Raw genomic sequence first — 12,515 nt, 5'->3', positions numbered from 1 at the left:
TTAATATTTTAATATTTCTTTTATTTTTATAAATTTATTTAAACACCGTTTTATAAAATCTCGACAAAAGATAACTTTCAAGATATCAATATTTTAAAGTTATTATATAAAAACATATTTGTAAATATTATATAATTAAACTATATCCATATTATTCCAAAAAATTATATTTAAATATACAAATCATTAAATTATACTTGAAAATATATTTGAAACATGATCAATAATTTTAATTATGTAATTTAAAATTTATAAATGATATTAAATAGTAAAAGTAATGAACAGAAATATATAAAAAAAATAAATTTAAAGTAATTTTTATTTGATTTAATTATTAAAATTTTTATTTGATTTAATTATTAAAATTTTTATTTGATTTAATTATTAATATAAATTATAATTATAATAAAATTTAAGAATCAATTTCCATTAATATATTTACAAAAAAAAAACAATTTTATTATAAATCATTAATTAAATATACTGTGTACTATATAAAAATTTTAAAAACAATCAAATATTTTAAAAAAATCTATAATTTTTTGTTAAATATAAAAAATAAAATCATAAGTTATTATAGTATATTTTATTAATAATTTTAAAATTTTTAATTATAAAATTACTAATTCTAAAAACATAATAATTTTATAATATATTTTAACAAAAATAAATGCAAAAAAAAACATCCAAATAATAAAAATAAAAATGCATACAAAATTATTTTAGATAATTGAAAAAATTTTTAACAATTTACAATTTTACATAATAACAGTTCTGATACAGCTTTTATTAGAAAAATCTATTAATATAAAAAATAATATAGATTAATATTCCTCTTTATATTAAAAGACAATAAAATCAAGATTCTAAAGATATTATATTTCAATAAACTACAAATAAATTTCATTAAACTAAAAAGCTAAATACAAACAATAAGAAAAACATAAAAAAAATTCTATAAATTAATAATTTCTTAACTTATAAATACCTACAATTTATCCTCATAACTCTAATTTAAAATACATTATAAATGAATAACAACTATATTATTAAAAAATTATTAACATATTTATATTTCAAAATAACTCCATATAAAATTTGACAAAATATAATAAAATATATCATAATTTTCGTAATTTTCGTAAATTAATATTGTTAAAAAATGTATTAATATTTTTTATAATTAAGATATTTTAAAATATTAAATTATTCAAATTCCAATATATCATTCTTAAATATCTAAACAATTTATAAAATATTTTACACAAAATCTTAACCCAAAAAAGTAAAAAAATTATATATCAATATATATACAAATAAATCACTGTTTTTAATCACTAACCACATATTATCCATTTAAAACATTATCATCATTTATTCATAAGAAACCAAATCAAATTCTTTATTACGATCTAATCCACTTTTTTTTAAAAAAATATTACTCCCATATTCCATATATTCAGCTCTTGTAACCTTTTTTTGATTAAATATTTTAGTATTACGAGCCAAGGAAGAGCCACCCATCCATGCAAATGTATCAGGACTAACATTTTTAAATAAAAATAAAAAAATAATATAATTACTTGTATGGTTGATAAATCAAAATTTTGCAATGTGCAGGTACTAAGGATCGAAGTTCTTTTCTACTATTTATTTTTAGAAGTAATACTAACATTTTTAAATCATTTTACAGCCTTTCAGAATATCCTTTAAAAAAGGAATTACCCCCAATAAGAAAAATATTTGCTAATAAAAGCTCCTGTAAATCATCTTCTAATAATTTCAAAGATTGCATAACAGCTTCAGGAATCCCAGCTTGCTTTAATTCTTCATAATTATCAATTATCAAACAATATATATATATATTTACTTATTATACTCGGGTTAAATAATACTTCAGGAACAATAAATCTTTCATTCTTTAAAGTCAAAATCAATCGTTCTTCAATTAAATCCCTTTGCGAACCTGGAGTTAAAACAAATCCTTGCTTATTTGTACTATAATCAGGAAGAACATAATCAATCGAAAGATTACCTGGTTTCTTCCCTTTACTAATTTCTATATCATCATTAAAATTAGAAGACACAAAAAAACATGATTTTTTAATTTGATCAGCCAAAAAGAATTCTTCCATGATATCATAATGTCTAAAAGAAATAATTTCTTTTAAGTAATTCGTTAAAAGTTTCCCTCCTACATTAAGTCTAAAGATATAAACATAAATAAACCATAATTTAAAGTAAATACAAACCTTTTTACCGCTTTCCATTGAATCTCACCTGAAATAAGAGGAATTATATGAGTAAAACTAAAGCCACTATCAATAACAAGAGAGAATTCTCGTGGTTTATTCATTTCTGTCTGAACTTCATAAATTTTTTCATTATTCCACGGAACTAAAGAACTAGCTTATAGAACTTAATTTTCTCATAGAAACAGATATTTAATATACCAATACATTTATAATATGATTGAAATTCATATTCTTCAAAAATAATTTGATCATAAGCCAACTGCAATTGGGGAAAATTATACGGAGGCTCAGTAAGAAGAAGTGATGTTTCATTATAATCGACCTATAAAGTAAGAACTCATAAATTAAAATCAACCATTTACAATAAAATCTTTTTGAGAAAACAATTGATCCCAAATAACCTTTTCAGACTCCCAATTTACAAGATAACCCTAAAATAAATTATTCAAATGCATACAAACTATGTTAAACATTACTCTGTCAATCGGACGTCGAAACCGAAGTGAAGAGAAGTCTTTACATCCTAAAACCTGGGATCCTATATAAATCCTTCTTTCAGAAAGAGATTTTGCAATACAGTTTGGTGCAATTTTTGGAGAATCATCTAAAGAAAAACCATACTTAATCGAATATCCTCCATTATCAACAATAAGAACTGTCATTTAAAAATTTAATCTAAATTAAAGTTTGAAAGAAATCCAATTTTTTTCACGTGACCAGAAAGACGGCCCTATTTCGACCTTGAAACATAATCTGTTCATATGGAGAAAGATATAGAAGATGATCTTTCGCTTCCAAAAGGTATTTAAAACGGTAAATCGCGTTTATATTTAATATGTTTATATGATATAGCGACGGTGCAGAAACTTGTCTCAGAAATGTTACCACCTGATCTTGTTTTTGCAAAAGAAACAAAAGATCTTTTAATTGAATGTTGCGTAGAATTCGTTCACCTCATATCGTCGGAAGCAAATGAAATATGTGAAAGAGAAGCAAAAAAAACAATTGCAGCAGAACATGTAATCAAAGCTCTTGAAGAACTTGGATTTCAAGGATATATTGATGAAATTCATCAAGTTATTTCAGGTCACAAAAAACAGCAAAAAGTAACTTAAATATGCAACCCATACTTTTCACTAAAAATAACAGACACGTGAAAAAAAACAATCAAAGCTTGAAACATCAGGAATGTCTCAAGAAGAACTTTTGCGACAACAAGAAGAACTTCTAAATAAAGCTCGGGAGAAATACCAAAATTCCCTTGGATAATAGATACAATCATTAAAACCAAAACTTCATATTAAATTATTTAATTTATATTACATATTTCGATAAATTATCAAATGCTATAAGCCTCTAAATATTATAAAACTAATAATCTTAGCAATGTAATTTCATAATATAATCCATAAGATTTAAAAATATATAAAATCAAAACATTTTCCCATTTTCACTCAAATGATCTATCGTCAATATATAATCCTTATAATCCTATTTCAATTCAACACTAGATGCATAAGCTTGATTTATAATTGTCTGAATAATCAAATAATGCTCTTGAGACAAATCCTTTGTAATTTCATTATACATTGCTTGATTATACTGTTGCATCCCTTAAAATATTAGTTTTGAATAATTGAATTCAAATTTACCATCAATCAAATCCTTAAATATTACATAAACATTAATTTTATCTAACAAAGTGTCGTAAGGTTCTTCTTCAAGAGTATAATTATCGTCATTAGTAGCTAAAGTTAACCAATCCTTCATAATGTAAACAAAAACTTAATAATATAATAACATATACCTCTTGAGACAAAGAATTTAAATAGTCATGATTTTTTTCTATATCTTTAATAAAATAAATAAAAATACTATAAATATATCTTCTAACCTTTATCAGCATCTTCATCAACTACATCATCTGTATCATCATTCCAATTCTCATTTTTTGAAAACCCTTCAGAATCATCCTGTAAAAGCCTTTCCATAGTTTCACGATCTAAAATAAATAAATAAAAAACAAAAAAGCCATAAAACTAACTCTCTATAGCCTGCGGTAAAGTCTGAAATAACTTTAATTGTTCCCGAAAAATCCATGAAAGCTCTTTTTGAATACATTTAGGTATTTGATCTATTGAAAGTGACAAAAAACTACATATTGCAACAATAGAAAGCTTTTTATCACAAACACGAGAAAATCGGTCAATATCAGAAAACCAAAAATTAAAAAATTGCTCTATCCAACCACAATTTTCTAAATATTGAAGAGTAATTAAAGAGTTATAATAAATAGCACTAATAATAACTTCTATAAAATATATTCTAGAATTAAATGATTTGCAGAGATCGTTCATAAGTTGATTCATAGCCATTTTTACAAAAGAATGCAAATGATGATCAACATGACCTTTTAAATTAAAAAAAACAGATTCAATAAGCTTACATCCATGTATTTTATCTTGTGTAGTTAAATCTTCTGCTGTAAATATCTATAAAAACCGTAAGAATATAAAAATACAAAATATTCTACTAACTGTTTCTATTATATCATATATAATAATCAAATATGAAGGATTAGATATCATTTGTTCTCTACCATACAAAATATAATTATCAAGGACAGGAAAAATTTCTAAAAAATTAATTCTAAATTCAACAAAAAATAAATATACCATCAATATAATCAATTCCAGAATTTTTAAAAGTTTTATATAATAACTCATATATGTTCCACATTATAGGTGATACTTTTTTTACAGAAAAAATGCAATTATTAATAATTTCAAAAATTTCAGCATATAAATCTAAACATAATAAACAATAATCTTTTCAATACAAATATTTACTTACCAACTGAAGCAGTTTCTAATATAATCACTATAACAGGAGATATAATATTAATTATATGAAACAAAACTTCAGGTGCTTTTTCTAAATTTAATATCAAGGTCGCGACTGTATTCAAAATCCCCATAAGAATCATACTTTTATCATCAACATAATTAGATTCGACCAACTCAGAATTCTGATCAACATATGTATCAGATTCATGCATAATTCGTAAAAAAGTATCCCTCTATATCTTAATTAGCTTTACAATTTTATGAGTAAAAACATCACCAATTGTTCAGTTAATTGTACAGAAAAAGGTATAAGTTCCTCAGAAAAAACTTCAACAAATTTTTCCATTACAGTAGTAAGAGTATCAATATCCAACTCATTTATAAGATCAAGTAGTTGTTGTATTATTTGAGGAATACGGGAAACAACCATTTTTCTTACATATTCATGTTGAATCATTGGCTGCAAAGCACAAGCAGCTTCAAGACGAACAGGAAGCTCGGGATCATGAAAGCATGTTATAATTCCTTCATATGCTCGCGCAATATTCTAAAAAAATTAAAAATATTAATTAAGGCTTTTTTATACATTTTGATCTTTAATCTGAATATCCGCAAATCTAGTCATAATCTCACACGCACGTGCTCTTAAATAACCGTAAGGACTCCAAAATTCAGGAAACACATGAATAACAAAAAAATTTTCCATTTTATCTATAATAGGACTATTTTTAGCTAAAATAACGTGCGATATACTCCCAATCATCCGCAACACGCCTTCTTTTTCTTTGCTATTTCTTTCTTCAAAGCATGTTTGTTGATAACTAAAACATTAGAAACTCCTAAATATAAAAAAACATACGTATTCAGAATATCATTTATAAATTCTAAAATTTCCATAAAAGTAAATTTCTTACGATTATCAACCAATGCAATAAAAAAACTAGTTGCAGAAACTGCAGGAGAATGAAAATTATCATATATATCTAATGAAATTACTAAATTAGAACAGTAAAAATATAAATACCTGTATTTTTATGAATATACTCAACTGGATCATTATTCCATAACTCAATATCGCTATTAGTTATACACAGGAGAGGAAATATAAAATGAGAAATCAAATAAGAGCATTTACTTTTAAGCAAAGTCCAAGTAGACTTTGGAAAAACACATTCTTCAAAAAAAATACTTAAAGAACAAAGACAACGTTTACTAATCCAAATTTTACCATCACTCCAAAGTTCCACTTGCTGTAAATATACTTTCAATATCTCAGGAACAAAATTTTCAGAAAACATTTTTGCAAAAAATTTATATTTCTTTAATGTGTCTTTAAACAATTTTGATGGCTCTCCATATCTAAAAAATCTTAATATATTATTAATATTAAATTCCATTTAACCTCATAAACAAACAATTTAAGTTAGAATATGCCCATTTTTTAGCTTTCCACCATGAATGATGCTCTCTTTCTTCAAGATTATTTATAACTATATCTATTGGAAGATCTCTTATAATTACACGCAAAAACAATGTAACCCATTGAACAATTGAATCTTGAATAAAAGGAGAAAGCTCAAGCTAAAAGAATTAAACACATAATAATATAAAAATTAAAAAAAAACCGTTATATAAAATTTATAAGACTTAAAAATAATTTTCAACATTTCACCAGCAATAGAATCATTTTCACTAGCAACTCGATCACCAATTTCTAACAAACGAGGATATACAGTTTGTACAACAACATCAAAAGGTTGTCTTCGCACACCTGATCTATATCTATATACTTTTGATATTTCCAAAAAGCTTATTAATCCAATATATATATAATGAGCATCCTGAGAATTAAGTAGCCGAACAACCTGATCCATAAAATCGGACCATTTCTCAGGAAAATCATGAGACAATATAACACCAACAATTGATATAATTTGGGAATGTATTATCGGAGGAACTAATAATAATGTTGGCAATAAGCGTTTCCGAAAAAGATGTTTATCATCTTCTGAAATTTTAGAATCAGAATCATTTCTTTCCCAAGCATTTCCAATCCTATTCTTTAAATAAATTGAAGCTTTTTAATATTAGCTACAATACTTTTCTATTAAAAAAATACCAGCTTGTTTTATAGAAATATCATCATTTGTTGCAATAAGATCAAGTATTGCACCAATAAAACCGGATGCCATAGAATACTTAAAATATTAAAAAAATTAATAGAAAACGTATGCAATTTACTTGTTTTAATTGTGACTCTGCACCTTTTCTAATATTAGGATCAGAACTTAAGGTTGCAATAAAAATTTGATGTAAATTTTTTTCCATAAATTTTAATATCAAAAATAAAAAAACACTTATAAATAATTAATAATACCAAAACTGAAAAGAACTAAGCTTAATCCTTTATAACTCTTAATGATCATAAACTTTATCGACCTTACAAAAATCTAAATTTTTTAAACCAATTCAAATCGCTAATTCACATATATTATAAATGATTACTTAAAATGATATTTATATCACAAAATAGTATTTAAATAAATAAATATAAATAAATAAATATATATATCATTCACTAATAGAAATATTTTAATACTAATTATTAACATCAAATAAATACTATTATAGAATATTGAATTTTATCTATAATTTTTATCTATAAACGAAATTTAAATAATATCACAGAGATAAGTACTTGAAACTTTTTAATATTATGAATTTTAGACATAAAGACTTGGAGAAAATATAATATCCCTCCGAATTTTTTCTTGGCAATCTACCATTTTAGAATACATAGAAGTATCTCCTATAATATGTGCAGCACTAGCACATTCCCGAAGTACTTGATCTAATCGTGTCATAACACGAACAATTGAGCCTTCCAAAACATCTGTAAGATCCATAATACGCTCAAAAGACTAAACTTATAAATATAACCATTGATATAATAAAATATAATTTACCATTCCCCGAGCCCATTCATAAACCACTTCAACCAAACCAAAACGAGTTTTACTCTCAAAATTCAATGAGTCACATAAAAATAAAACCTGATATTTTTCTTGAATCAAATTAATCTTTTTTGCAGCATTAAGTATTATTTCTTTCCCCTTTTCTAATTAAAAAATAAAAATGGTTTACAAAAAATACCTTTTCAAGATGAGGAGAAATAGAAGGCACAGATTCAGTCTTTTCTTCAAATACAAAAGCACTAAGTAATGCAACAATCTCTTCAGATTCAAATTCAGCCAAAGTATTCTCCAGAATAAGCTCAGTTAATACTAATTCATGAGCCGAATTTATCTTGAAAAGGGTTGATTGCAAATAAAACAATAAAAATATATACAAACCTCACATGCTACTCGTCCCTTTAATAAAACATTCAAATTATCATCTATATAATTTAATTCTTTTAAAACACTAATACGTTGCTCATAGTCAGGAAGAAGTTCCAAATTTTGGTTTGAAATCAATTCTTTTAATATTTCAATTTTCTCAATTATTAAGTATCTCTTATGAGCTTCCAAAAACTAACGACATTAATTTTTAAAAAAAAAAAAAAAAAACAAAAAATAGTCTAACATGAGAAATAAAGTCAGGACACTCCAAACATTTTCTATTACACATTTTATGTTCATATAATTTCCGTTTCATAAATAATTCTTTAAATTCTAAATCTCGAATATTTGCCCAATTACACTCTAAAAGCTTGCGATCTTTAAATAACTCAGCTTTTTTTAACTGCTCGTAGATATTGTAATAAGATTCTTTAGTTCTAAAACGAATTGCAGAAATATCAAGCTAAATCCATCAAAATTCTAAAATATCTTTCTTTTTTAAATACCTTGATTACTATTTGTGTAATCCATTCAATTGATGAAAGAGATAAGACTTTTTCTCCAAATTGTTCAACCTCTAAAGTATCCAATCCAAAATCGTAAATAAAAAAAACAGGTATAAAAGGAAATCTATTTGCTAAATTGACAAAATTATATCACATACAAATAACTAAACAAAAATTACCTTGCTTTTTAAGATCTCTCTGTTTTACATATAAAACATAAAAGCATTTTTCACTATTAAAAGAAGGAGCCTCACCAAGTAATATTGCTAATGACCGATAAAAGTTCTAACTTTGTTAATAATAATAAAAAAAAAAAATTATACATTTTCTTGATATATTACAACTCTTCCAATAGAAAATATCTTTCGCCCAGGAGGAAAAGAAAGTGAAAATCTATAACATATTTTCGTAAGTTGAGAATACTCTATACTTTCATTATGAAAAAGTATTAAATCGATATCACAAAAAGAACATGGCTGCTGCTTTAACAAATTTAACTTTTTTTCATATTGAGTTACTTCTTCTTGATGTTCAGGAAGTAACTTTTGGCTCATATTCTCACTAAAACTTCGCTTTATCATTTCCTCAACCTTTAACGTTTTTACACGAAGAACATTTAAAATCATATTATAAGTTAAACGAAATTGACTTCTTAATTTAGCAGAATTTCCTAACAAAATATGTGTAAGAGTATTAATCTAAAAAAAATGAAAAAAAAGAACAAAAACATTAACCAAAAAATACATCAGGAAGTTCATCATCACACATAATTATTACTACTCCTGTAGTATCTAGTCCCCTTCGCCCAGCACGTCCCGCCATTTGAGTATATTCTCCAGGGAAAAGATAACGAAATTCTTGACCATCATGTTTCCGTATTCCTGAAAACACTACAGATTTTGCTGGCATATTTACACCCTTATTTGTTGAATAAAAGTCGTTCAAAGTTTATATTAACTCACCATTGCAAAAGTCTCAGTTGCAAAAAGAATCTTAACTAAGCCTCTAGCAAACAAAATTTCAACAATCTAATATAAATTAATGGTAAAACAAAACATGTAATAATTTTAACTTCTTTTACTATTGGTAATAAACCACCATGATGAACGCCAATACCTCTTGACAATATATCTCTTATCCTAATAATCTGAGGAAGTCTGCTATCTTCTATACGAAGCCTAGATATTGACTTCTCAATAATAATATGAACTTCACTTTTTGCAGTATGATTCAACAAATCCAAGTTAACCAACGAATTAGCATTATCTTCACATCTCTTCTTAGAAAACACAAATACAACAACAGGCAATAAATTAATTTTACGCAAATGATTAGTAAGATATACCCAAGTACTTTTATCTTGTTTTTCAAAAGACCTGGATCCGTTTCTATGATAATTGTGAATATTTAAAGGTTTTCTTCCCTTTCCATAAACACATCGAATATTACCACTATAATCTGAATTACTTTGTCCTTTACCACGTGGAAAACTATTGCCATAATTATTATTTTCATTCGATTGTGTAAAAAATCTATTCTTATCTTCTTTTAATACCATACTTGCATCTTTATAACTATGCAATTTAAAAATATACATTTAAAATTTTAAAACAAACCTCTGAACCAAAAAAGTTTTTTTTTCATCAACTACTTTAAACATTTTTTTATCTACCCACAAAAAATGTTCTAAAGGTACTGGTCTCTTGGGAGTAGAAATAACATATATATCTTTTTGTCTAGTTCTTCCTATCCATTCCGCAAACTCTTTCGTATTTGGAACAGTTGCTGAAAGAAGAATTAAAGTAATGTATTCTGGCAACATTATAATCACTTCTTCCCAAACAACGCCCCTCTTAAAAAAAAATAAGTCATAAAAAACAAAAATACAAAAAATATACTTCTAAATCATTAACATAATGAACTTCATCAAATATAACAAATTCAACATCTCGTATAAGATCAGCTCCTTTATATAACATTGATCGAAGAATTTCAGTTGTCATAATTAAACAACTAGCTTCTGGTCGAATCTGTATGTCCCCTGTTAAAATTCCAACATCCTCAAATGTATTACGAAAATCTCTAAATTTTTGATTACTAAGTGCTTTTATAGGCGATGTATAAATAGCCCTATCAAATTTTAGAAATACTCGCAAAAAACAATAAAAAACTTTGTCATATGTTTTGATGCTAATGCTATAGCATATTCAGCTACTACAGTTTTTCCAGCAGAAGTGTGAGCAGATACAAATACAGATTCAGTCCTTTCAAGATGATAAATAGCAAATTTTTGAAAATTATCAAGTTCAAATGGAAACTTCAATAATATTTAGAAAATACTACCTATAAAAAACATACATACATTATATGCCATATTAGGAACTAATTCATAAAAATTAGGAAAACCAGATTTTATATCAACTACATGAGCCCATTCTTTAGTTTTCTGCTTTACAGAATATTTCAAAATATCAATATTTGAAGAAAGTAATGAAAACTAACCCATTCAAAAAACAAAATACAATTTATAATATTACCTCAGATGATAAAAAATCATCAATTGGCTCGAAAGAAGCATCTAGTCTATTATCAGTCCGAGAACTCGATATTTCATCTTTATTTAATGAAAAAAGCTCTATAGGATCAAATTTCCAATTATTAGGATCTACACTCTCAAATTCGGATAGATATTCATCCAAATATTTAGACTCCTTCAAAATACCTGTACGTGAAAGCCCTGGTGCAACCTCAAATAAATCTGAATACTCTGAGTTCCAAGAATCTTTATCCAAATTCAAAACTTTAAATCTTTCAGAAATAAAAGGTAAAAATGTAGATCGTCCTCGGACAAAATCACCAAGAGAAGCAGGCCTACGTTCAAAAGTTGTAGAATTTTTTGAATTAATTTCCAAAGAAAAAATCTCCTAAATAGAAAAAACAAGCATTAATACAATACATACAACAATAACTCAATACTTCTTGATATCCAACAATTCGACCATCAAGCCCTTCCCTAACAAATTGCACTGTCGTCTGAAAAATAAACGGAAAAACTTGAAACAAATCCTTGTAATCCACTTCTTTTTCAACATATCTATCACCACTGTTAATATCAACAATTTTTAATACTATATTACACTTGAAGCTGATTCAACCATTCTATCGAAAACTCAACCGGTGGTGTCAAAAATGCCTCCAATTGTACTAAAACTTCATCTTTGGACAATCCAACATTTAATTTTTTCCTCAAATGCCCATTAATTATTATTCTTTCTTCTTGTAATCGACTGAAAGACTTTTTTAGTTCCTCGAATGTATCATCAAGACCAGATAACATCGAAGATACATCGTCCGTTGTTTCTAATATATAAAACCTCTTTTATATAAATAAAACAATAAAAAAAGAACAGAATCCTACCCATTATACATTATATTTATTAAATATACTAAAGAAACACTACATCAAAATACCATTAGTCCTAAAATCAACTTTTCAACTAAAATTATACACTTAAATCACATCAAGCATTCTAATCTAAAAATGAAAATAATCAAGAATCCCAATGC

General features: G+C 25.5%; 4 protein-coding genes across 4 annotated transcripts; 1 reads left to right on the top strand and 3 right to left on the bottom strand.

Moving 5' to 3' along the window:
• Positions 1-1,374: 1,374 nt before the first annotated feature.
• On the bottom strand, positions 1,375-2,917 carry T551_01276 (uncharacterized protein; the record flags this gene model as incomplete). The annotated part of the gene is made up of 8 exons (XM_018373539.1): positions 1,375-1,543; positions 1,584-1,646; positions 1,692-1,827; positions 1,871-2,205; positions 2,253-2,409; positions 2,454-2,577; positions 2,618-2,686; positions 2,732-2,917. 8 exons carry the CDS (start codon positions 2,915-2,917, stop codon positions 1,375-1,377), a joined length of 1,239 nt encoding a protein of 412 aa, XP_018230193.1.
• Positions 2,918-3,016: 99 nt separating this feature from the next.
• Positions 3,017-3,524, top strand: T551_01275 (negative cofactor 2 complex subunit beta; the record flags this gene model as incomplete). The annotated part of the gene is made up of 3 exons (XM_018373538.1): positions 3,017-3,056; positions 3,108-3,361; positions 3,405-3,524. 3 exons carry the CDS (start codon positions 3,017-3,019, stop codon positions 3,522-3,524), a joined length of 414 nt encoding a protein of 137 aa, XP_018230192.1.
• Positions 3,525-3,746: 222 nt separating this feature from the next.
• Positions 3,747-7,429, bottom strand: T551_01274 (uncharacterized protein; the record flags this gene model as incomplete). Its single annotated transcript, XM_018373537.1, has 16 exons — positions 3,747-3,868; positions 3,908-4,019; positions 4,063-4,106; positions 4,150-4,257; positions 4,300-4,747; positions 4,793-4,890; positions 4,931-5,062; positions 5,109-5,334; positions 5,379-5,648; positions 5,688-5,922; positions 5,961-6,084; positions 6,126-6,460; positions 6,504-6,682; positions 6,727-7,178; positions 7,221-7,299; positions 7,343-7,429. 16 exons carry the CDS (start codon positions 7,427-7,429, stop codon positions 3,747-3,749), a joined length of 3,051 nt encoding a protein of 1,016 aa, XP_018230191.1.
• A 395-nt stretch (positions 7,430-7,824) lies between these two features.
• T551_01273 (SKI complex RNA helicase subunit SKI2) lies at positions 7,825-12,285 on the bottom strand (the record flags this gene model as incomplete). The annotated part of the gene is made up of 18 exons (XM_018373536.1): positions 7,825-8,022; positions 8,068-8,214; positions 8,255-8,407; positions 8,455-8,634; positions 8,687-8,905; positions 8,949-9,079; positions 9,128-9,233; positions 9,272-9,646; positions 9,693-9,866; positions 9,911-9,976; positions 10,021-10,522; positions 10,565-10,800; positions 10,847-11,078; positions 11,120-11,265; positions 11,311-11,445; positions 11,486-11,872; positions 11,925-12,042; positions 12,086-12,285. 18 exons carry the CDS (start codon positions 12,283-12,285, stop codon positions 7,825-7,827), a joined length of 3,705 nt encoding a protein of 1,234 aa, XP_018230190.1.
• Between the last annotated feature and the right edge of the window lie 230 nt (positions 12,286-12,515).

This window comes from Pneumocystis jirovecii (assembly GCF_001477535.1).
Source record: "Pneumocystis jirovecii RU7 chromosome Unknown supercont1.5, whole genome shotgun sequence".
NCBI classification, from domain to species: domain Eukaryota; kingdom Fungi; phylum Ascomycota; class Pneumocystomycetes; order Pneumocystales; family Pneumocystaceae; genus Pneumocystis; species Pneumocystis jirovecii.
Note: the sequence above shows the minus strand (reverse complement) of the source record. Positions and strands in the feature narration are given on the sequence as shown.